A 26,040-nucleotide genomic window follows, 5' to 3' on the forward strand; every position below is an offset into this window, starting at 1 on the left:
AAAGTGCCAAGAAGCTATTAACCGCAAATTGAATTTGTGGTATGTAATTTAGTTTAAGTAGTGACAAGTATTATTCTCTTTTTCTTCCCCCACCCCCCACCTTAAGAAAGAAAGGAAAGAAAGAAACCCATTAGTCATTCAGTTTAGCAGCACTGAGGCAGCAGTCAACAAGGGTGTGCATTCTGTGTCCGCTTCAATTGCACACTTCATTTATTTGAACATGGCATAGGCGGCTTTCTCTGTCATGCAGCATCACTACACTATTAGTGAGTTTCGCCCCAGGGCAGCTGGGACGCTTTGCTGGGGCAGATGTTCTTTTCAGCTTATTCACTGGCTGTTCTTGGTTGTTTACTGTTGTCATGACAACGTCTATTTCCATAGCAGCCATGTGGCCTCCTCTCGGAGGCTAAGGAATATAGTTATAAAAGAATCATATTTTGCTCTGTGTCTCTTACTTACCATCTGTCAACTAACTGCATGTGATGGATTCAAAAACTGATTAAGGATAATGGCAAGCCCTCAGTGATAATTTATTAGAAGTAAAACTGGGCCTTATGCAAATGTCTTTGTTGCCTTCAGGGGCGGCTCTGCTTTTTTATATACATATTTTTGAGCTCTGTATACTGATTTTTCCTTTATTAACCCTTGCTGATGGGAGGTGGGGCTGGAAGTCCCAGAATTTATATGCAAAGAGGTAAAGCCTCTTTTCAAGTGAAGATCAACCTATGGTGTATTCAGAAACACATTAGTGCAGGTTTTAACAATAGTAGCGTGTATATAATTGGCTCGTACTCCACCTTTATCACCCATCTCTAATATATGTGGCTTGATAAGACAGCAATCAATTTAGCCTTTGTTCACTAATGAATTGCAGTACAGCATAGTGCAGCTCTTTTAACTTGCATCCAGACAAAAGCTAGGTGGTTGGAGATGAACGAATGGTTGGAGATGAATGGAGATGAAAGGTGGTTAATGATGCACATAAACTTTCGGACACATAGCTAATTAATATGATAAGGTCTATATCATGACTCACAAATCTTAACATATATATATATTCACATATAATACCAAAAGGAAATCATTTTATGACCTCCCACAGTGTGTGAAGCAGACTAGTGTTATTGGAGAAAGGAATCGGACTGGATCCCAATTGTTAAAAAAAAACTTTACCTGCATATTTGAGAGGATTAAGACATGTTGCAGAGAGTCTCCTGGCAAGTGAAAGTCTTTTAAAAATCAGCTTTAAGGTGCCCTAGGACACTGTGTGAATTTGAAAGCAGTAAAGCCTGGCAGATAGATCTCTCTGTAAAAATTGAAAGAGCATAGACTCGTTGATAAGCAGAATTGTGATAGTATGCCAGTTTGTTTTGTATATTAGGACTTTTCTCTGGGTATTTTTTTTTTTTTGGTTGATTTAATCTTTTTAAATCTTTTAGCGATTTAGTTCATTTCTGTCAAGTCAAGGGGATGGGAATTGGCCCATTTGTAAAGTAATGTATTTATTGGTTGATTTTTCCAGATCCTGACATTGATGCTGCCACTGCCATGATGCTTTTGAATACTCCCCCTGAGATACAAGCAGGTTGTGAGTAGATATTTCTATAGCCTATAGCACCATAGATATGTAAGCCTAACTCTCTTTCATTAGTACATAGCCTGTTAGGTTTAAAAATAAAACTAGATGGAGAAATCAGATTTCTTAGCTAGACCCTTACTAACTCTTTTACATAGTATTATCTGGGTAGAAGTTCAGATAAGTTTTTGTGAATACTGAACTGTCACAGTTGTATATATCTCATTCACAGAAATAATGATCTATATATGCAACTGTAATTCATATAATAATAGCATGATAAGCATTTTTCTTCTTTAGGGCAGTTAAGAGTTGTAGAGCCAACAAAAATGCTTTGATTTTGATTTGAATTTATTTGCGGGGATATTTGTACAAGCATCAGGCATTTTTAGAAATCAAAACTTGAAGCAGAAAGAAATATGTATGTAGTCTACCGGAGTTACATATGAATTAATCAGTTTAAAAAAATAGAAAGGTGGATTTATCGTAAGGAGAGCTAAACAGACTTTTAAAAAAACAAGAGAATCTCTAGTTTCCTAATCCAGTTGTTTACTCTCATACTGGGATGTATTTTACATAGAGAAGGCTTCTTGTCAGATTAAATTTCATTTTTACCCATTTTTAATAATTGGTACCTATTCTTAAAATACAGAGTCAGTTTGGTAAAGGATTAAAGATTTTAGTCACAGAATCAGCTGGCTGACTTAGGCCATTCCTTCCCTCTCTGGACCTTGGAAGAAGGCAATAGCAAACCACTTTCAAAAATGCTCTCTAGAAAACATAATGAATTTATCCCTACAGTCTAACTTGAAATTAAAAACAAAATATACAAAAAGCAAAACTTCAAAATGCATATGAGAGAGAGGGGGGGAGATTGTGTGTGTGTGTGTGTGTGTGTGTGTGTGTGTGTGTGTGTGTGTGTGTGTGTGTAGAATCTTTGTGGTTCATTATCTACCACAGTGCTTCATAGTCATTTTGTGGGCAATTATGACGTTGTTACCAGCACACTTTAAAAATATACTACTAATTGTCCATCATTAGTTCCTGTCGCTATATTAAATTGGAGAGTATATCCATTGACATGGGAGCAAGGCATTTTATAATATAGGTGGCCAACTGAGATAGTAATTTTCACTAACAATATTCTTCACTTTGGTTTTTAAGATGTATTTTGAGTCTTAACTTTTACTGGAACCCCTAAAATAAACTTCTTTTCTAAAACATTAGAAAGCAGCCGAAGGCAGCACAAGAAGCAATGGATGGAAACTAATCAAGGAGAGACCCATCCTAGAAATAAGGAGAAATTTCCTGACAGTGAGAACAATTAATTAGTGGAATAGTTTGCCTTCAGAAGTTGTAGGTTCTACATCATTCAAGGTTTTTAAGAAGAAGCCACTTACCTAAAATGATATTGTCCTGTGAAATTGATTGGGCAAAGAATAAAGCCTGGTCCAAAGTCATCCTATAAGCTATATTTGTTTCTCCTACTCCATCATGACTATCTGTCACTGATTTTGTCTTGAATCTATAGATAACTTTCCAGCATGGTAAGGAATTATCATTAATAAAACAGAAATTAAGTTGAATATTGCCTTAATCAGCTTACAAAGGACCATATCAGTGAATAAAAGTGTCAATAATAAAAATGTTCCATAATAAATATACCTTTTAAAATATCATAAAGAAAAAAGTATCATAGCAGAAGCAACTTAATGCCATAAAATGTTCCTTAGCATAAAATGCATAAATGGGAGATTGTTCTGAAGATAATAAATGGGTTTACTATTCTTATGTTTGAAGGTATCAGAGAATATAATCACTATATATGTGTAGCCATTCAAAATAAATAAAAAATGAACCAAATTTCTGCAATATCAGAAAGTTTTTCATTATAGAACCAAAACTAACAATAAGGTAATTGGTTCATTTAGAATATTTTTCTCTATAGCTCAACAAGTAATTATCCAACTGATAGAGAACTTTATACAGCAGATATGCATTAGCTGCTTGAACAGGGATTTAAATTTCACTGGAATACTCTGTTTAAATTTATCAAGACTATATTTATATTTTTCAACATTTTAAACAAACACAATATGATATTCCATACAAATTGATAAATAATCATCAGTTGTTTATTAAAGTTTCTTGGTAATGACTAGTATAAAAGGCACTATCTTCATCAAACTTATCTTTCCCTGTATATGCTTGATTTCTCTCAGTTTGTAGACTGACTCCATTAAGCTCTCCATTTAATCAAATAGTAGAATGGATTAATGTACTGAGGGATCAGGATTCCATGCTGCTGTGTAATTGTTGCCTTTATTGCATATGATAAGGTATTTTATGTTCTTTGAGTTGGAGCAATTTGGGAACAGACATTTTGGGTTTGGCTGGACTATGTATTATAAGGTTCATCTTCCAAAGTTTGCATTTGGCTTTTCCAATCTCTATACGATTGTAAATTGATTTATTGGTTTCTATGAAGAAACATTTTTACTTCCTTATATTTTCCCATATATTACCTATTGATGTTTCCATGTTTAAGAATATTCTGCGTCTAAATCAACTGTTGAGACAGATTACGAATGCATGCAGTCTCATAGAGGGATTTCTGAAGATACAGGTATATGATGTGAGTTAGACCACATTTTAGGTAGGCACATACCCAATTCTATATTTATTTATTTTTTACTTAACATTGGTTGATGTTCATATGAAGCCACTGTGTTTAATATAGTGTCTTGTATCCAAGTGAAATTCTGGAGGAGTTAAATTTCTGTGGCCTAAAATCAGGCCATCTTCTGCTATTTTTATTGGGCCAGACTTTATTGTGATATAGTCCAAGCACCTGTCCAACATAAGAGTTCTACTGAAGTTTCCCTCTTCTATTTTTTTTGTTTGTTTGTTTAATTTGATAGTAGGGCCAGTAAATCTGTAAAATTGGGACATATTAAAAATGGAAACACTGTTTACTTTTACCACACTTTTTAACATTAGCGACTGGAATTATTTAATATGAACATGGCATTCTCTATTATTAATATAATGGTTAATAGTTAACAAAAACTAAAATATGAAGTGTAACATCATTAAAAAGGCCTTAATTTTAAGTAATGAGCTCTTCATTGTGTCTAATGACAGGACAAAAAAGATTCTTATGGAAATTTTAACATTTGTATAGATCCCTGGCACTTTTGTCCCTAAAATCAGTGATAGTAAGGAAAAGGATATACCAGTGTTTTCACTCTGATATTTTTTAAAGTGAACATATAAAGTATATTCTCTATGGAACTTTTCGTTTGCCCATTAATAATGTTCGCAAGGATAGATATGAGCATGCATGTATGTTCAATAAAATATATTCTAAAAGTTGTGCCATAATATTCAGATAAAGGTTTTAAAGGTTTTCTGATCTATTTTTAAAGTAAAGTTTAAATTATTGCTTAGTACAGATTACATCTCTGTCACTTTTATAAAATAAGGGATTCAGAAGGTAAAGGTAAAAGAAGAACCTCTTTCAACAATCATGGTTAATTCTGCTGTGGGATTCCTAGTAAGTTGAATAATGCAAAATCAAAGTGTGGAATACTTAAGTTTGCAAATCTTATCCAAAACTTTAGATGCGTTCTGAATGCCTAAGTTAGTCCATTTGAGGTACCTTGGTTTAAAAGGTTTTGCCCTATGGTGCACTGTTTCATTCAGTTAAAGGTTAGGGAATGAGAGTTTCGAGGTAGGTAGGTAGATAGATAAGACAGAGAGACAAGACAGACTTGCTACTTACAGAATAACACAAATAACTGAGATAGAATCCTGGTCCAATAGACCCACAACTAGGAGAGTTGATAAAAAAGATAATAAGAGATAGCACAGATGGAACTGACTGCCAAGGAATAAAAAGAATGTAGCAAGCGCAAATAGAGATGGGGTTCCTTCTTAAATTGATTTAGAAAGTTTTCTGACATATTCCTCTGTGCACCTCCCAGCTGTCAATATCGTTCTGTGTTTACTCATCAAAGGGATTCCTTCTGCCTAAAAAAAGCATAGGTAAGACCCAAATTCCACAGTTTTGAAAAGTATTGTACTATGAAGCTAAGCCAGAGACTTTTCCAAGCCCATGTCTTTCCAGATATTTTGCTCTACAACTCCCCTTTTAATTGATTTTGTGGTGTGCCAATTGAGGTTAGATTCTCTTTTATTTCTGCCCTATGAAAAATGATAAAACAACAATTCTCAGGGAAATATAATGACTCAAAATGAGACAAAATAAAGTTCTTTTTAAAGTCGGATTAGTCAACCTGGAGATTTTCAGAAGATTCGGGTTTCAGTTTCCACTTACCTTAACCAACTTTCCAATAGAAGTAAACTGTGGAAGTTGGGAGAAGACATGACGTTGTCTAGCCCCAGTCTAGAATTGCTTCAGTGTAATTACAAAATAGACTTCTGTTAGCTCATTTGAAGAAATGGTTATGTTAAATTGAGTCATCTAGTCTGTTCTCAACATTTGTAAGCTTTTACATATATATCAGGCTTTATCTTTTAAGCAACTGTCATGAAATGAATAAAGTAACTTAAATGTGTGAGAGAACCGCTACTATTGGGAGTGTTAAAAGTGTTTGCTAGACTGTTCTCTGGCTTTGTATTTATGGACTGTGGTAGTAATTTTCAGTGAAATTATTGTTTCCATAGAAACAGGATGTTTATGCTACTTGCTCTTTTATCCACTGTGGGGAGCTGCTGTCTCATGTTTGAGATATGCCAAGTATTAAATGATATGTAAATATCTTTTAAAATATAAAATACATTTTTGTTTGTTTATTTTAAAGTTAACCTTATTTGTGCAAAATTAAGGCAAGGTGCTATTAAAAGCATTTATAAATTCAGATCCATAACGTCATTTGCAAACAAATATGAAATATACTGTAGATAGATGGTATAAATATCCAGACATGCTACTGATGCAAAGTTTCTTGGAGTTGCAGATCACATTGCAAGTTAAACGCACAGTATTTGAGGAAGAAGTATGTTTGTGAAGAGCCTTAATAACAAAAAAAAAATATTGGTATAGGAGTCAGTCGGTAATTAGGGATAATTAAGTCTTAAAAAGAAAATTCTAACTTCAGATAGTTCAGATCTGGGGCATAAATTTAACTATTAAATTTTATTCCATATTTCATTGGCCTACAAATCTTTGGCTAACTGTAAAAAAGATATAATGTTCTCATTAGTTTAATCTTCTTAAGTCTAGTCAAATATTATTAACAAATTAAGAGTAGGCAATAATGGGTTTCCATTTCATAGAGCAAGGGCCATAAACCATGGAAATGGAAAGCTATATTTGTACCTGGGGGATGGGGAAGAGCCGAGGTGGCACAGTGGTTAGGGTGCAGTACTGCAGCTACTTCAGCTGACTGCTAGTTCAGCAGATCAGCGGATCAAACCTCACCGGCTCAAGGTTGACTCAGCCTTCCATCTTTCCGAGGTGGGTAAAATGAGGACCCAGATAGTTAGGGGGCAATATGCTATTTAGTATACTGTCTTTGGTGTAAGCCGCCCAGAGTCCTCGGAGAGTGGGCGGCATAGAAATATGACTAATAAAATAAAATAACAAATAAATAAATAATAAAAATCCAGTTTTATTCCATACAATTCAGCTGCCATTCTGTATCAATTTGAAGAGCAAAATTAAGGAAAAAGAAGTTTATTTTTCATTATGGAACAAAAAATGAATAATGGATTGATCAAGCTTTCCTTCTATCTTTTTTTCTGTCCCCTGCAAGTAAAAGCCCTGAAACATAGATATATTTGTACAATTGAAGTACCTTTGCAACTTTTTGTTTCCAATGTCAATCAAGATCATGTGAAGTGTTAATACCAGTTTATAATGCCTTGGTAAGGCCACACTTGAAATATTGCATTGGAGTATTGCATTTTGGTCGCCATGATGTAAAAAAGATGTTGAGACTCTAGAAAGAGTGCAGAGAAGAGCAACAAAGATGATTAGGGGACTGGAGGCTAAAACATATGAAGAACGGTTGCAGGAACTGGGTATGTCTAGTTTGATGAAGAGAAGGACTAGGGGAGACATGATAGCAATGTTCCAGTATCTCAGGGGCTGCCACAAAGAAGAGGCAGTCAAACTATTCTTCAAAGCACCTGAGGGTAGAACAAGAAGCAATGGGTAGAAACTAAGGAAAGAAGCAATTTAGTACTAAGGAGAAATTTCCTGACAGTTAGAACAATTAATAAGTGGAACAACTTGCCTGCAGAAGTTGTGAATGCTCCAACACTAGAATTTTTTAAGAAGATGTTGGATAACCATTTGTCTGAAGTGGTGTAGGGTTTCCTGCCTGGGCAGCGGTTGGACTAGAATACCTCCAACTCGTTATTCTATTCTATTCTATTCTATTCTATTCTATTCTATTCTATTCTATTCAATGTATAATGGTGTATACATTCTATATTATGGGTATAATCACAATAGTAACTGGAAGATTATTGTGATAGCTAATTAGATATTATAGCCAATTTTTAAAGAAAATATTGTGTGGCTTATTTTTTTTAATGTGAATGTGTATATCTATTTATTTTTGTTATAAATATTAGAAAAAAAGCAGGGATTGAGGATACAAATGGGTAGGATATGTGTATGTTGCTCTCCATTTAGCTAAGACTGGAATTTATTAATGGACATTATATATTGTTATGTGTCTTGTAATTTAAAGTGACTGAAGGAATTAAACCATGGTTGTCCAATCTTTTGACTTCCATGGGCCACCTTGAGGGAAGAGAAATTGTCTTGGGCCCCATATAAAATAAATAATACAGTTAATATATATAAATAACAGCATTTATTTTTTAATATTTTTATCATCTTGTGGGGCCACATTACTAGCTGTCAAGGGCCGCATGTAGCCTATGGACCATGGGATGAACATGCCTGGATTAGATTATGATGAAAACCTTGGCATATGAAAACAGAAGAGTACTTTTTCTTTCAAATATCCTGTAACAATTTGCATTCTTCTTCACATTAAGCATTATTTCAAATAGGACATTCGGTGAATATGTTGGTAGAATGCCTGGTTTTTTGATATTGTTTCTGTTGTAAGATTTTGTTATTTTTTATTATACTAGTTTAGGTTTAGTTTAATTTTGAAACGTGCCCCATAAAAGGTGTCCCCAACCCTTGGTCCATGGACCGCACTGGTCCATGGCATGCCAGAAACCAGGCTGTGCAAACGAGCGAACCCCCATCTGCAGGATCCAGGCAGCATGTGAAACTATATCCCCTTCAGGCCGCGGAAATACTTTTCTCCACAGTCCCTGGTGCCCAAAAGGTTGGGGGCCTGCTGTCCTATAAGATGCATAGAAGGCAAAATATAAATTCTTACTGCCTAACAGTTGTATGAAAGACATATACTTAGTTAAGCTAAACTGATCTTCATGGGTTTTTTTTTTTTTTTTTTTTTTTAGTCTTTTCATTTGTTGGTATGCGCCTGATGTTGATTCAATAAAGACTTTTTCAAGATTGTATCTATTTTATTTGATATTTTACTATGCAGAAATAATAGCCATACACAAGAAGTTATAGATGTCTACATTTCCTGAAAACTGATTTTTATATTTTATTCCTTAAAACTTCCTTCTCTCATCTGCTATGTTGCAGACATTCTTTCACTGTTCCATTCCCTGCGACTACTGAAGTCCTTCTTAATTTTATCAATACTTTCTAATTTGTATATGTTTTGTATCCCACATTTCTATTCAAATCACTATTATTTTATTCATTGGATAAGTAGTATTAATCTCAGTAACAACACTGTTACTATAGATAAAGGTGTGATCTTGACAATTCACATGAATGCCTGAGTTGTGCGCTGCTGCTACTACTCCATCTGTGTGAATTAGCCTTTTCATAGGCTAATCTATCTATGAAATTTAATCTAATCTATGAAAAGGTTTCTGCCCCAGGTGAGAATATCTTACTGTTTCAGAAGTTATTGAGTCTAAAAACAGTATATATAAATGTGATACAAGACATATTATACATTTGAGTGAGGCTAGATTAGGAGGATTTTTTTTGAGGTAGTCTTTTAATTGTAAGATAGATATTTGAGGAGTTCTGCTATAGTCTTTTTCATTTCAAAATATATAAAAACAATGTTGTCCATTTTAGCAGTCATGGTAAGGGAACTGAGTCCAAACCGAAGACCTGGCAATTGCTGTTTCCTACCTTTGACCAAATGCACTACTTATCCTCCCCTTTAGAAAGGAAGTAATGTACAATGAGTTAATACTTGAGCCTTTGTCTCTGATAAAGCTCTGGGAATTAACACTGTTTGGAAAAGGAGAAAACTCATTTTAGAAACTTCCATAGATATGTAATTGCTGTTGATATTTATTTATTTTAGGAAATTTATATTGCCATCTATTCGCACATGGCGACTCAAGGTGGCTTACAATAATATAAAAACGTCATATATAAAACAATAAAACTAATAAAAGAGAATAATTATGTAATAAAATAATAAAATAAAATAACACCACACCCCAGTGACAATACATCACACGAGCCATTTAATGGGCTCCATCCCGCTCTGCATTCCCCAGGCCTGCTGGCAGAACCAGATCTTCAGTGCCTTCCGGAAGAGTGTTAGAGTGGGAGCCATTCTAATCTGTGGGGAAATGATGTTCCAGAGAGAGGGGGCCACCACAAAGAAGGCCCTTCTTCTGGGTCCACCACCCCTAGGGCAGTGTTGGTGAACCTTTTCAGCACTGAGTGCCAAAACGGGAGTATGCACGCACATGCAGGAAACCAGAAGAGTAGCCACCCAGTGAGCATGCGCATACCAGGAAGATGATCTTCCGGTTTCCAGCACATGTATGTGCACCAGTCTGCTGGTCTTCGCACGCACATGCGTACCAGAACACCAGATGGCTGGTGCTCCGGTGCATGTGAAGACCAGTTGGCCGGCGCACCAGAACCCAGAAGAGCAATGGACAATGGCTCATGTGGCCAGAGAGATGGCTCTGCGTGCCACTTCCAGCATGCGTGCCATAGGCTCACCATCATAGCCCTAGGGTATGGGATCCGCAACATTCCTTGCCTCCCCGCTCTGGTGATATAACCTAGGTATTTTATGGCCCCATGGGCTACATCCAGCATGGAGGCTGTCCCTGTCCAGCCCACAGGGTTGGGGGTGAGGCTCATCGAGCGGAGCAGCACATAGGGTCAGGTGGAGTCAGCGACTCTCCACAACAGCCCCAGTGACCCCTTGGGAAAATTAATTGCCCACCCCGATATATTTCAAATTTAAGATGTAGCGTGTGATTGTGTGATCTTTATTGTCTGTAAACTTTCTAAAGCTGTTGATAATGCGTAATTCCCTAGATAGGCATATTTTCTAATACATCAAAATTGTCTTTTGTTTTAAATTCCTAGGCAGTATGAAATCAAATTAATGTGGCTATGCAACAAGATAGGGGGCAGGTTTAACTGTCCTCCCAACTTGTAAATAAAGAAAACTTAAAGGCCAAGAAAAAAAAATGGGTTCATGGACACTAAAGTCACACACAGGTTTAAGATAGAGTGTATTGTTAAGCTTATGGACATAGTTAGTAAAGGCATGAAACTTAACATAAAATTTAAATAAATAATTATATTTATGTCCTGGTTTGCTGTGGATGAGTGAGTTTATAAAATCTTTAGCACTTTTTTTTAATGGTGATGTTGGATTAAAAATATCCTTACTGTAGCAGGAAGCATTTCTAACCACCAACATGCTACATTTTTGTCAATCCATCCTATTATTCATGTGCACATGTAAAATGAAAGATGATGTTTCCTAAGATGGTCAGATCCTCCAAAACAGGGATCCGCATATGTTGGGTGTGGCATTTGAGCATGCAAATGTACTTTTCTTAGTGCAATACCATTATTAGATACAGGCTAAACTTCCACAAGCTGAAAATAGAATATTAGCAATTGCCATTGTGAGGTAGGAGATATCTGCTAGCTCTTCCTCCTAACAGTATCCTTCATATAGTAGTTAAATATGCAGACAGTAAATACAGTAATAATTCTGCTGGAGCAGATCAAAGATCTATCATTTCACAGTACATTTTCCCAGTGGCCATTCACATGCTTATCAGAAGCCTGCAAGCAGGGGTGAAGGCAGTAGGACTATCCCGGTTGCACATCAACAACTGATTAGAGGTAGATGGCTTGCTGAACAGCGTGGCATGGATCTGTGGGCATCCCACACTTTTAAATGTTGTTATATAAATATTAGAATAATATTTATAATAATATTCAAAATAATTAACAATGGGGAAAAAGCAATTCTACTTTTGTAATACTGTATTTAAACAGGTTTTCTTCCACTTTGATTTAATCAAATTACTTAAACACTTTACATACAATTTACTGTATTAACTGGAGTGAAAAACAAACCACAGTAATGTATTATACATTTAAAAGATTAAAATTTTGAAAATATTAGCACAATTTGCATTTTATTTATTTATTTATTTATTTTATTAGATTTATATACCGCCCTACTCCCAAAGGAGTCAGGGCAGTGAACAGCCAAGAGATAAAACACAGAGATTACAAAATTTAAAAACAGTATAAAAACCTAATTAAATAAATTTGGCCCGGAACAGATTAAAACACCCCTAAAGTTTTAGAAGTCAAGAAATTGCACATTTCCTATAGATTGTGAATACTGATTTCTCCTTCCTTTTGTGGCGTTTGCAGAGATTACAGAATTGTTTTGAATTTCAAAAATTTACAACTTTTAATATTTTAAATATTGTAATATTTTTCCTGTCATGGCAGAATAATTCTGAATCTATCCCTATTTGAGGAGCAATGCCTCCTCAAAACATGCCTATCAGATAGACCATTACTTTTATTCCCCATTTGAGCACCGAATATTGCTGACAAGAGAATGTACAGTATATACTTGAGTTGAATGAATTTGCAAAATTCAGCTTCTCAACCAGATTACTGTTTTCTAACTAGTTTAGTAGTATAAGTTCTGGTTGTGATTTCTTTTTGAAATGCTAGGCAGGGATCTTTCCCTTTCTGCAACGAATCCTTTTTGAAATAGATTATATCTCGAACTTCAACTTTGGAATATGCATTTTCTATTCCACTGTATCATGGCTTCTACCAAAACTTCTTACCTTAGATCACTTGGTAAGTATGTTGCTGAAATGAGGTTTGGACCAAGAATATTTCAACTTGTGTTCTTAGTAAGCATTTTTCAGCAACCTTTCATAGCGTTTGTGGCTATACTTTGTGCATGATATATAATAACATCTTCCCTTGTATGTGAATTTAGGAAACTGGCGACTCTAATATAAAAATTGATAGGCAACATTCAATTTTAATTGTATTTTCTTTTCTTTCTCTTTCCATTTGTCCTCAGTTCCACCTGGAGTGATACAAAATGGAGCTCGTATTCTGAGTAGAGGAATTTTCCCAGGAGTTAGACCACTGCCAATTAACCCTATTGGAAACATGGCTGCAGCAGTAAGGTAAGCGTTTTCAAGTGCAAGATCAATAGCACTCTACTTAGTTGGGCAACAGAGTCAGTTGGATTTCTATTGTAATTTCTATCATGTCCCCAAGATTATGCTCTCTGTGAAAGCCAAGAAAACCAAGAATCTTCAAATAAAAACTCTCAAAGGGCTCTAATATATTTTCAATTGATTTACTTTACTTTACTTTACTTTACTTTACTTTACTTTACTTTACTTTACTTTACTTTACTTTACTTTACTTTACTTTACTTTACTTCACTTCACTTCACTTCACTTCACTTCACTTCACTTCACTTCACTTCACTTCACTTCACTTCACTTTATTATCATTGCACCTTGTACAACGAAATTAAATGCCATCTTCAGTATCCATTATAACTATAAAAATAAAACACAAGCACACATCGTTCATATCCTTTAGTAAATTTAGAGACATATAAATGTGACTTAGACTCTTCAATTTCTTTTCAGGTGAGACCATGAGAAGACATTTCTCTGTGACTTTAAGCATAAGAATCAATGTTCAGATTCATACAATATTCACATACAAATATGTTCAATCTGTCCATATGTATCATAGCATATCTAAGATTCTATCCTTCCATCAGTAATTGCAACTTTGGTAAAATATTAAATGGAAAACTTAATTTTAAATTTTTAAATTTTTAAAAGCTGTATTGGATTATAATTCTTTATAGTTATTGGAATATAATTTATGTTTGTTCCTATTTGCCTATTTTACCATTTCAGTACCAGCAATCAAATCATCTTTAATGAAGAAGATAGCAGTCCCATGATCTATGTGACTGCAACATTATTTATGTACAAATGACTTCTTCGGTTGCAACATGTGAAAATACAGAATTTATAACCGATACTGAAATTCTCCTAGATTATACTGTATATATTTCTAATGCATTGCATTTTGCAGTTGTAACCTGCTTAAGCCATTTATAGTCTGTTCCTTTTGCACACAGTATTTGAATGAATGAATTATTTAGCCAGCTTTTGTAATCATTTTATGTTTGGGTGCCCAAATCACGGTACAATAGAATGAGAATTGTTTTGATAATGTGCATTATTCAAAAATACTAAAACCAAGAGAAATTCTATGACTTGACATGAAATGTAATGGAGATTATGCCATTACGTTTCTTGTTATCTTTTAAGCTTAACTACCTAAATCAGATATATCAAACTCGGGGCCCTGTAGGCCAGGATTGACCCACAAGGTGTTTAATTTTGGCCTGTAGGGCTACCCTGGAGATGGCGAGAGGCCAGCCCCTGCGCCTCAGCCCTGGCCCACCCCAACCCATAACCAAAGAAAAAAACCGAACCCAGTGGGCCAGAAGGTAGTCCAGCCACTGTGCCCTTCTAGTTCCTTCTCGGCTCCTGTGCCCAGAGCAGTTGCTTCTCCTCACCATAGCCGGGGCTGGACTTGCAATTACATCCACCCACTTCATCCTGCAAAGCGGGGCTCACCCAGCACCCTCACCCAATGCCAGGAGCCCCGACTAAAGGCTGAGTGCTCCAGCTTCACCCTCTAAGCAAGCAGATGAGGTACACCAGTGTTGTGGCCCCGCCCTCTGAACCTGTCCCATCGGAGGAAGAAAGCTCCGAGCATGAGGAAGAGGAGTCAGCCAGGCCTCCCTCTCCAGGCCCCTCCCCTCTGGCATTGTCTCAAGTGCCGGCCGAGGGAGAAGAGACAGCTGATTCAAATCAGAGTGATGAGGAAACATCATTCCTGGACGCACGCCTCCGAAGGCGTGATAAACGTTTGCAGCAGCTTAGGAGGCGTGCTAGGGATTAGAACTGAGTCACTGGACCACACCCCAGAGACTATATAATAGAGGGTAGTGGTCAAAAGATCCTTGTGACGAACAAAGCAAACCTTAGATAGTCACTAAAGCCTCGTCCGGAACTGCTGAGAGAAAGATTTAAAGTGTCGGACATTTGGACTCTTGAGTATTTATCTTTCTGTTTTTACTTTGAAAATAAAGTCACTTGGCAGACGGTGTGTCTATCGCTGCCAAGTGGAAGATAAGACCTGGGTGCGTTCCAAAGTGTTTCCTTAACCCTCGACTGGCTGTGTGTGTGTGGGTGTGGGTACGGGGACAGATCAACCGTGTCTCTCCAGCTGAGGTTCATTGGGTGACACCCTCCCCTCCCCCAGTGAGCCTGGGTTATTTACTTCTTGTTGCAGATTTTGTCAAGGGCACTCAAAGGTTGCTCCAACTTCACTCTGGAATTTTGGGGTTGGAAAGCGGAGGGGCAGTGCCGCATTTGTAGGCATCAGCTGCACCTGCTGGAAAGCTTTCTGCTCCCTAACCCTAACCCGCAGCTACCACCTGTGGAGCCTTCCTGACTCTGACAATAACCTGTAAAAGTGCTATTTTATCTCCTCTCACTCTTCCTCCTTAGATCTAACACCACTCTCTCCCTCCCTCCCTCCCTCCCTCTCTCTCTCTCTCTCTCCCACCCTTCTTCCCTCCCTCTCTCTCTTTCTCACACTCACATTCACACACACACACAAACTTCTTCAAATGCTTTTCAAAGGACATACCATATTTTTTGGATTATAAAATGCACTGGAGTATAAAACACACCTAGATTTTAAAGAGGAAAACAAGAAAAAAAATAGTTTTTGGCCTCTGCGCATTCAGTTTTTGCCCTCCCCAGCCCCCAGGAGCACTCTGCAGGCCTCCCAAACCCTCTGCCGTCCCATTTTTGCGAAAAACGGGCCGTTTTTGTGAAAAACTGGCCCATTTTTGGCCTCCCAACCCCCCCCACGTCCTGTTTTTGCCCTCCCCGGCCCCCAGGAGCACTCTGCAGGCCTCCCAAACCCTCTGTGCCTCCCATTTTTGCGAAAAATGGGACACGGGGGGGGCTGAGGGAGGCCAAAAACAGGGCCGTATTCGGTCTATAAGATGCACCGACATTTCCACCCACTTTTGGGGGGGGGGGAAGTGCGTCTTATAGTCCGTAAAATATGATAGTTTCTGGTCCCATAATCATCTTTGTTGCAATTTTCTGAACCTTTCCTATTTCTCTAATAGCTTCTTAAAGTACAAGGACAGAACTGAACATAGTACCTGAAATAGGGCCTGTCCAAACTAGAATAAAATAAAATTTCATGTTAATTGGAAACCATACTTGTCAATATTTATGTTTTCATGTATATACTGTCTTTCTGCCTGAAAAGAATATCAGACTTAGTCTCATGCATATTGGAGTTCATAGGATAAAAGCTGAAATATAAGGGAGGATTGAAAATAAAGGAGCAAAACTGAATGCATAGAAAGAAGAATAGATGAGATAAACGTTTATAAATTATATTTATATTGCCCAGAAGCAAAATAGACAAAGAAAAAATATTGCTGATATTCAGTCTCTTTTCAGTTTTTCAATAGGAATATTTCCCTGCATGTGCTTTACTAGGTAGGACCATGTAATCATTCTTGATTGATTAAGTGCCATCAACTTGTTTCAATTTCTAGTGACTGCATAATTTTCTCAATTATATATCCGTAACCCAGTCTTTCAGATCTTCCAACAGTGTACTTATTGCCACTGTAACTAACTCAATCGATCTTACTGCTTTCTTTCCACCATTCCCAGTAATAGAGCCTTCTCCAGAGAACTAGATCTTCACATAATGCGTCTGAAATAGGATAATTTGAGCCTGGTCATTTGGACCTTGAATGAGAACTCTGAGTTGGTTTCTTTTCTTGGCCATCCACAGTATTCTTAGGAGTCTTCTCCAGCTCCAAAATTCAACAGTGTCAATAATCTTCCTATCCTGTTTCTTCAGGATCTAACTTTCACTTCCATAAGTATGCCTTGTCCAATTCTGATCTTTGTAGGAATAGGTGTATCACAGCATTTGAATATCTTTTCTAAAGTCTCCATGGCTGCTCTTTCAAATGCTAGTCTTATCTGTTGTTTCTTTGCTGTTGATGGTTGACCTAAAAGACAGAAACAATCCATCACTTCAGTATTTTCATTGCCAATTCTAAGGCTGATTGTTTTACCTATTGTAAGGTGACTAGATTTTAACATTGGTAAAGAGGGACACCATTGTGGGCGTGGCTTATTTTGTGGGCATGGCTTGGAGGTCATGTGACTGGGTGGGCGTGGCTAGCTGGTCATGTGACCGGGTGGCCATGGCTATGTGTATAGGGACTACTCAGAGGGCTGAAAAAAGTCATTTCTGACAGGTCCTCGCACTTTTGACTGTTCCTCACACTTATGACCATCCTCACATTTATGCCTGTGCAGCATTCTTAACAACCATGTCACTCATTTCACAATTGCTTCTCTTCACCATGGTGACAAGATAGGGCAAAAATGTAAAATGTGAGGACAGTCGTAAGTTTGAGGACTGGTCAAAAGTGCGAGGACCAGTCAAAAATAACTTTTTCAGCCCTCTGAGTAGTCCATATGCACAAAAGGACTAACCAGAGGGCTGAAAAAAGTCATTTCTGACAGGTCCTCGCACTTTTGACTGGTCCTCACACTTATGACCATCCTCACATTTATGCCCGTGCAGCATTCTTAACAACCATGTCACTCATTTCACAACTGCTTCTCTTCACCATGGTGACAAGATAGGGCAAAAATGTAAAATGTGAGGACAGTCGTAAATTTGAGGTCTGGTCAAAAGTGCGAGGACCAGTCAAAAATAACTTTTTCAGCCCTCTGAGTAGTCCATATGCACAAAAGGACCAACCAGAGGGCTGAAAAAAGTCATTTCTGACAGGTCCTCGCGCTTTTGACTGGTCCTCACACACATGACCATCCTCATTTATGCCCATGCAGCATTCTTAACAACCATGTCACTCATTTCACAACTGCTTCTCTTCACCATGGTGATAAGATAGGGCAAAAAACATAAAATGTGAGGACAGTCGTAAGTTCGAGGACTGGTCAAAAGTGCGAGGACCAGTCAAAAATAACTTTTTCAGCCCTCTGAGTAATCCATATGCATAAAAGGATACAGCAATAGAGAGGGATGAAGGAAGGGAAGGGAAATTAGAGTAGGAGTGAGGGTAAGAGAGGGAGGAAGAGAGGAGAAGGAGAAAGGAAGAAGAAGTAGGGAGGAGAAGAAGAGGGTGGGGGGAAGAGAAAGTAAGAAGGAAAGAAAAGAGAGAGGTGGTAGGTTTGAGGAGAAAGATTGCTGTACAATAAAAAAGATGAAAGGGAAGAAAGCCAACCCCAAACAAATATAAAGATATTAAGATAAAGAATGAATTGTTAAACTTTAAAGAATAAAAGAGAACAAATATGAATAAATAGCAATAATTAGAAACACACATACATACATACAATGTATTTTCTTTGAACAGAATATTTGGCTGGTTCACAAATTTAAACAGTGTTTAGTCATTTCAATTAAATTTACAATTTCTATATTTCCTTTTTGCCATATTTATTCCTCATCTATTTTTAAAAAAAAACAATATTAGCCTTCATCCTCATCTCTAATCTTAATCAAATTCAATTTTTCCCTTCTATTCTATATTATACCCCTTCCCATTGTCATCTATTTTTATATCCATCCTCACATTGGTTAATTATGTAATTATGTAATACAGTTGTTTAATACAAATTCAACATTTTAATATAAATCAATTAGTTATATAACTATCTTTTTTGTATATTTATCAATATGAACATGAATATTCCAATTATTTCCATGCAATCCAATTTCTTACAAATCAATTAATTATATTTACCAATAATAATAAAAAACCAAATAATTTCCCCCATATATTCCTCCAAACCACAACTTAACCATTTCTGCTTTCAACACAATATACAATTAATAGTATCTCAATTATTACAATTCCCTAGTTAAATACAGCTTTTTTTCTTTTGTGTTTTAAAATCTTGAACTCTCCTCTTTTGCCCTAAATTTCCCATTGTTTGCACCTACCTTTTTTGGTGAGGAAAAGAAGAAATCTGCCTGCCTAATTTTCCAACGTTACACCAAACAAGCCAACAGCCTGTTTCACTTTCAGTTTCGTTTTGAGCTTGGTTTGCACAAGGAGAAAAAAAAATCTGCTCGAGCAATTTAGCAAGCAACAAGAGCCCTGCACAAAACAGCTGAGAGCAAATCAGCTGAGAGTGGGGAAGCCGAGCTAATCAACGTGCTAATTAACCTACACGGAAGCTGTAAGGGGCTGTTTTTACTATTTTTGCAGGCATGGGTCTACTCATTTGTTTTCTTTTAACACAGAACAGCTGTAGGGCGGCCTTTTGAAGCCCCGCGGCAAGAGTTTAAACAGTTTTTTTTCCTCTAGCCATCAGCTGGGACTCAGGAGGCAGAACGAAAAATCGGGACTTTTTTAAAACGCCGCGGGACGCGGGACAAATTGCTAAAATCGGGACTGTCCTGCCAAAAGCGGGATGTCTGGTCACCTTAACCTATTGTCATTAGTTTATCTGCTTTATAGTTAATTTTAGTACTATTTCTTCCCATTACTGCTTAATTTTTATTACTAGAACTTGCAGATCTTTTGCATTTTTGTCTATCAAAGTAGTTAGCATCATAAGCGTCATAAGCATAAGCACAGGTTTGATGTTTCTTTTTCCAGTTTTAAAACCACATTCATTTTCTTCCAGCTTCCTCTAATATACAGTTTGTTTAGCAAATAGATTGAACAAATAAGAGGAAAGTATACAGCCTTGTCCATTGCTTTGCCAACATGAAGCCAGTCACCATGTTTTGCCCATACAATGGTTTTCTGATCCATATATAAGGCTCAAAAATCACATCAGTTATGACAGCACAATAAAAATGTCTATATGCAGAAAAATTGTAGGATAATTTTCATTCTATGATGATATTCTCATAAGAAAAAAGCTAAGTATAGCAACTAATGTATTTGTTTAAGGCATTTTATATAAAAAAAAAACCTTATCGTAGCTTAAAACATAGAAATATAGAAAACTGTTGGCAGAAAATGTCCTAGTGGTCGTTCAAGTATGCCCTTTGAATTTATTTGCTTTTTGTTCTTTTTAATTTATTTATTATATTTAATTATTATTTTTATATTTATTTTTAATTTATCTTTAATTTTTGTTGGGTGATGAACATGTGTTTATCCAAAGCATGTTTAAACTCAGTTACTGATGATTGACTCATTATCTCCTCTGGAAGTTGGTTCCAAGCTTCTATTCTTTCTATGAAATAATATTTTATAAGATTACTTTTGAACTTTCCTCCTCTCAGCTTAAAGTTATGCCCCATGTTCTTGATTTATGCTTAATATTAATAATACTACCCTCTAGAACAGGGGTGTCAAACTCGCATCATCACGGCAGTGTCACATGACGTATTGGGACTTTTTCCCCCTTCGTTAAGGGGAGGGCCAGCATGTGACACATCCGGCCCAAGGGCCACAAATTTGACAGCCCTGCTCTAGAACATTAATTACATCCTTAATATATTTAAAGGTTTCTTTTTTATATATATAATTTTTTAATAATTTATAATATGACAAAGAGAATACAAAAGTAAATATTAGGGAAATTAGGGAAGGAAAAAGGGAAGTGGATAGTGGACAATTGTGCTTGAGGGTAGATGTTAATGCCGTATTTTACTGAAGTGGTTTCCAAGTAGAAATAAAGGTTTTTGTGTTTTTTTTCTTTAATCAAAACAGTCAATTTAGCCATCTCAGCTAATTCCATCAGTTTTTGCAGCCATTCATCCATTGTGGGGCTCGAGGTGACCTTCCATTTCTGTGTGTAGAGTAGTCTTGCTGCCATATATAACATCAGGGTTCCAAACTTTTTTCCCAAGCCTAGTTCCCTTAAATCCAAAAGAAAAGTCTCTGGTTTTCTTTCTGTATTCACTTTAAGAAGAAGGCGTGCACTCACATTTTGTTGTTAAAATTATATGAAGCCCACCTCTGGATATGGATGATGTGAAAATATATGTAATAAATAAATATTGAAGGTGCCATTGCAAAATGGCTGCCATGGAGGAGTATGACTAGTCAGGAACTTGGACATAAGTCCTCTTGGAATACTTTTTTCATTACCAGTTCACTTTTGTCCTTGTTCATGGCAAGTGGGCATGTTTCCAAACATAACTCTGGGATGTAACAGCCCACCATTTCCCCCCCAAAGCTTAAGGGGACCACTGAGTTCAAAGGCATTTTACAAAATAACAGTTAAACTGTTTTTTTGTTAAATAATTTTTCTAAACTATACTCATGGAGTAGGAAGCCTGGGAAACGCTAGTGGAGGTGTCTGTTGAGCACATTAGTTCCCACAAGCATTTGCATTTGCATTTCAGAGTGACCTCATTTGGGAAAGCTTTTAGGCTTTTAGGCAGCTTTTCCTATAAGTGCATTTCATCTGTTGAACACACTGGGGGTGGGGGAGGCTTCTATGCACTCACAAAAAGGCAAGGACGCTTTCCTTGCTGATTTTCGTGGATGTGCAAAGATCTGGTTTCGAAAGACAAAATGGTATTCAGTGCCTGCATGGATGCACGTATAGCACCTATTTGGGAAGATCTTAACCTCTGTGTATCTTTTTCCGAGGTCATGCAGTAGCAGCTGCTCATAACTACTTTTAAGGTATTCCCAACAGATGGTATGTGCGTCCCTTTGCGTGCTTTAAATCTAGTTTGCTTCTGATTCAGGATCGATTATTTATTCTTCCAGAATCTTGCATAAAGATTTGTCTTCCTCAATGTGCTGTCATTTTTTTTCTAATTAAAATACAATTTGTGTTTGAGGAAGTATTTTAAGCATATCCATTCAAATAAGTTTGTTAAAATAAAAATACTTGCCATGCTGTATAATTTCTTGCCCCTTATCCCCTGCCTCAGGGGTAGGTTCTAAAATTTTTTACTACCGGTTCTGTGAGCGTGGCTTATTTTGTGGGCATGGTTTGATGGTCATGTGACAATTCTTTAGGATTTAGCAGAGGTACTGGTCTACCAAGCTTTTAACTGCTTGAAGAGCTGTACCGGTCTACCCATTTGTTCTTGGAGCGTTCCGGTCTACTCATTAGTTTTTGGAGGCATCAGTCTACCCATTTGTTTTTGGAGCGCACCAGACTACCCATTTGTTTTTCCAGCGCACTGGTCTACCACCACATTGCCTTTTAACACTGATGAGCTATAGGGCGGCCCTTTGAAGCCCCGCGGCAAGAGTTTAAACAGGTTTTTTCCTTCTAGCCGATCAGCTGGGACTCGGGAGGCTGCGAATAGATTGGGGGTGGGCCAAATAAAAGGTAAGAATAACGCAGGGGCCGGCAGCTCCCAAACAAAGAGAACCGGTTCGGTGACGTCATATCGTCACCGCTACCGGCTCAGCCGAACCGGGAGGAACCCACCACTGCCCTGCCTCTTTAGTTTTTGCCTTTTGGAGCAAAACCTTTATTGCTAATAGTATGCAAAGGCTCACTTTTGCCAAGTGTTAGGGCAGTGATCAAATGCCCAGGCAATTGGTTCTTTTGAATCTTGAGATATGCAGCATATCAGTGGATTTTTTAAAAATGTTAAATGTCATTGTTAACTCAAGCAAACCGATTTAAAAGCATAATATGAAAAGGATACATACCAAGCAATGATGGCAATACCCAAATCTCTTATAAGCTGCCAGCAGAGATACCCCAAGAGCAGCTAGTTTTCATGGTATCCAGTGCCAGGTTCTGTGCAGAAGCTCACAACAAACAACCCAAATATTTTTATCAAAACTTGGCACCATACCTTTATGACCTTGCTGTGGTCATGAGACTGCAAGATCTGACCCTGACTTGGCAAATGACTCTGGCATGGGAATGGAAAGTCTGAGACTTTCACAAATTGACAACTATGTGAAGATTCTCCCTCCCTTTTCTTTATTCAACAAAAGTGAAAAACAAGCAGGTTAGCTCAGAATGAGCTCAGAACCTTTAGACTTTTCTTAATATGAAGGAGATATCAAAATATGTCACTAAAATCCTCAAACTAACAATGATCTTCTGCAACTCTGCTACAACATGCAGGCTCTTGATTGAAGCATATACCCCATCTTTATGCAAACTAATGAAAAAGAAGCAATTTTTTTCATAAACTGGTGTAATCTGTTATTATTTTTCTCAAAATGTCAATGTTTTATCTTAAAACATTTTTTAATTTTTTTTAAAAAAAATTAAAATATTTAAGAACTTTTTTAAAAAATCTCTTCAATTTGCTTTCTCTTTAAAAACTCATTTTAAGGAAGTGCAAATAAAATTCTCCACTGTACCACATTGCTTTCAATGTATACATGATTGACTTCCTTTAAGCATTTGGCGTCATTTAATCTTAGTTCTTGCACTGGTGACACTGCCTCATGGTAAATGCAGCTGACTTCCTGCACAATCATGAATGACATTGCATTTAGCTATTTTAACTGAAGGAGATTCGCCTTTGTCTTTTTTCACACGCTGAGATCTGCATAATTTATCATCCATAGATGCTAAGTTTCCTTTATATATATATATATACCAGGAGTTTTAGACAAACTTTTCATAAGATTTTAGAGTTTAGCCATTTGTAATTGAACAGGAGCTTTTTCTCAAATTGCACCAGGTCTCTAAATAGAACAATATTTGAAGAAGCAGTTTTCCCCTATGACCAATTATTATACTAGACAATCCATGATCTGTTAGGTCATTGTTTCAGAGATACCTAACACCTGCAAAACTTCACATATTGTTCCTTGTTGTGCTGTTCTCATGCACAATCCACCTGACCCATGTTGTGCCCCTTATGTACCATCTTGCACCCTTCCCAATCTGCGGGATGCCTCTCAGTGGATTGCCTTTCCAATTCACATGACGTCTCTTATGCACACTACTCCTTATGTACCCTCCACAAACTGCACGGTTCCTGTTGTGTGCTTCCTTGCATCAAATGCATTTGGTGCCTCTCATGCACCATCCTCAATCATCAAGGCACCCCTCGCACTACCTCTGATCCATGTGGTGCCTCTTATGCACCCTGTCTGACCTGTACAGCACTTCCCTTGCTCCCCCACTTACTTGCCTACCAACCTGTGGCTTCTAACTTTCTGCTGGCTTCCCCATTGACTTTTTTTGACTGCTATTCAATATTTTCTGGCTGCAGAGTCATATTTGGCATTTTGAGTGGTATGCCAGAGGCTTGACTCAAAGATTGAGTAGGGTTTAAGTGAAATTAACTAGTAATGAATTTAGTAATTGAAATTAAATACACATCTAATAATTTTGCTTTCTGTCATTAAAAATCAGAAGTTCCTTGCAACTTTTAGATTACCTCTGAAGGCTCTGTCTAAAGCAGTGGTGTCAAACCCATGGGCCAGATGGTCACGCCCACGCCCAGTTTAGCAAAGGGGGGGAAAGTCGCAATACGTCATGTGATGACGCCAGTTTGACACCCCTGGTCTAAAGTGTTGCAAAACTACAGTATATGCAGTCCTGGTCCTTGGGCTCAATACAACTACCCTGTTTTCCCCAAAATAAGACATCCCCTGATAATAAGCCCAATCGGGCGTTTGAGCACATGACAATAAGGCCAAGTGCTTATTTCAGGGTTCAAAAAAAAATATAAGACATGGTCTTATTTTTGGGGAAACACAGTATATTGGAACAAATGCTTGGATTTCAAGTTTGTTAATTCTATATGTATGACTGTATTAGGTTTTGAATGGTAGAAAATAACAACATGATTGAAACAGCTGGTCTAATGTTTATCCAGTCTTGCCCTACATCTTATAGCAATAGCTGATATAGGATAGATGCAGCTGTGAATTACCCAACTGCAGCCTTAAGTGACACTCACCATAATAATGAAGCTTAAAGTAACTCCTTTTCAATGAAGTATCATTGAAATACCTTGTATTTTTAGCTCTCCAGTCATTACATACAGTATATAATCTACTTGGCATTGATAATCAAGTGTGGCAGACATAAGGGTACCTGTAAATCACATGCATCATGTTATTAAAATGTCATAACAAGAATTTATTTTCCCCCATGGGTTACAGCTGCATTCTTCTGAATTAAAATGAAATTCTCAAAATGAATTATTCTGCATTTTTAATTATCATTGTGTATAATAGTGTATTCAGTGGTGGAAAAACAGTTTTGTCTAGAGATGCTATTATTACTAATACCTATAACCATCAATAATGAAATTTGAGGAGTTGTGCTTTAACAAATTTTGCATAGAATTTCCAGCTTTTTGTATAGGTTTAAAGTGTAAATCAGAATTATGCAAAACTCATTCTTGCCCCTTCTGGAGTGAGGTTGGCTCCCACCCTCCTGACCTACCACACAATAGCTTGAAGACCTGGCTCTGCCATTTGGCCTGGGCTCCAATTAATTACTTTAATCTTACTTGACTTTCTCTGATATACAAAAGAAGTCCCATTCAATGTGCTCTGCATGGGGCTGACACTGGCACTCTACACAGGGTTGCTATTTGGAAGTTTCAGCTGATACAAATGCATTGTCATGGGTATTTATGGGTGCTAGTGATTCAGCATATCTGACACCTCTGTTTTGTGAGCTGCACTGGTTGTCATTGTTCTTTCAGGTTTGGTACACAGTGCTGTAGTTACCTTTAAAGCCCTTCATGGCTTGGGACTCGGTTACTTGCGAGGTTAACTCTCTCTTGTATCTGATACCCATCCTGTTAGATTCAGTAGTAGAGGCATGCTCTGGGTCCCATCTGTTAGGGTTGTCATTTGGTGGAACCCATGAAAAGAAAGTTTTATATCATGGCATCTGCCCTGTGGAACAACATTCCCCTGGTGTTTAAGGACTTGCCCCAACTCTACTGCCTTTCATAAAATCTTGAAACCCTGGTTTTGTCATTGAAACTAAGATTCTGGATGTGTGGCTAAATTGACATCAATATTTATGTTCATTGTTGTTGATTGAATTTT

The 26,040-nt window shown here is 37.1% G+C and overlaps 1 protein-coding gene across 3 annotated transcripts in view; it reads left to right on the forward strand.

The window, feature by feature from the left end:
* Window positions 1–26,040, forward strand: part of FOXN3 (forkhead box N3) — a 181,184-nt gene that overhangs the window by 147,436 nt on the left and 7,708 nt on the right. The window contains exons 5-6 of one of the 3 annotated variants that reach the window (XM_034418302.3): window positions 1,523–1,588; window positions 13,015–13,123. In XM_034418302.3, the coding sequence (XP_034274193.1) occupies window positions 1,523–1,588; window positions 13,015–13,123 (175 nt within the window). The remainder of the gene's footprint in view (window positions 1–1,522; window positions 1,589–13,014; window positions 13,124–26,040) is intronic. The other 2 variants (XM_034418303.3, XM_034418304.3) reach the window with 2 other exon arrangements.

The sequence above is a fragment of the Pantherophis guttatus genome, chromosome 1 (assembly GCF_059756535.1).
Source record: "Pantherophis guttatus breed Tessera chromosome 1, ASM5975653v1, whole genome shotgun sequence".
In the NCBI taxonomy this organism is placed as follows: Eukaryota; Metazoa; Chordata; class Lepidosauria; order Squamata; family Colubridae; genus Pantherophis; species Pantherophis guttatus.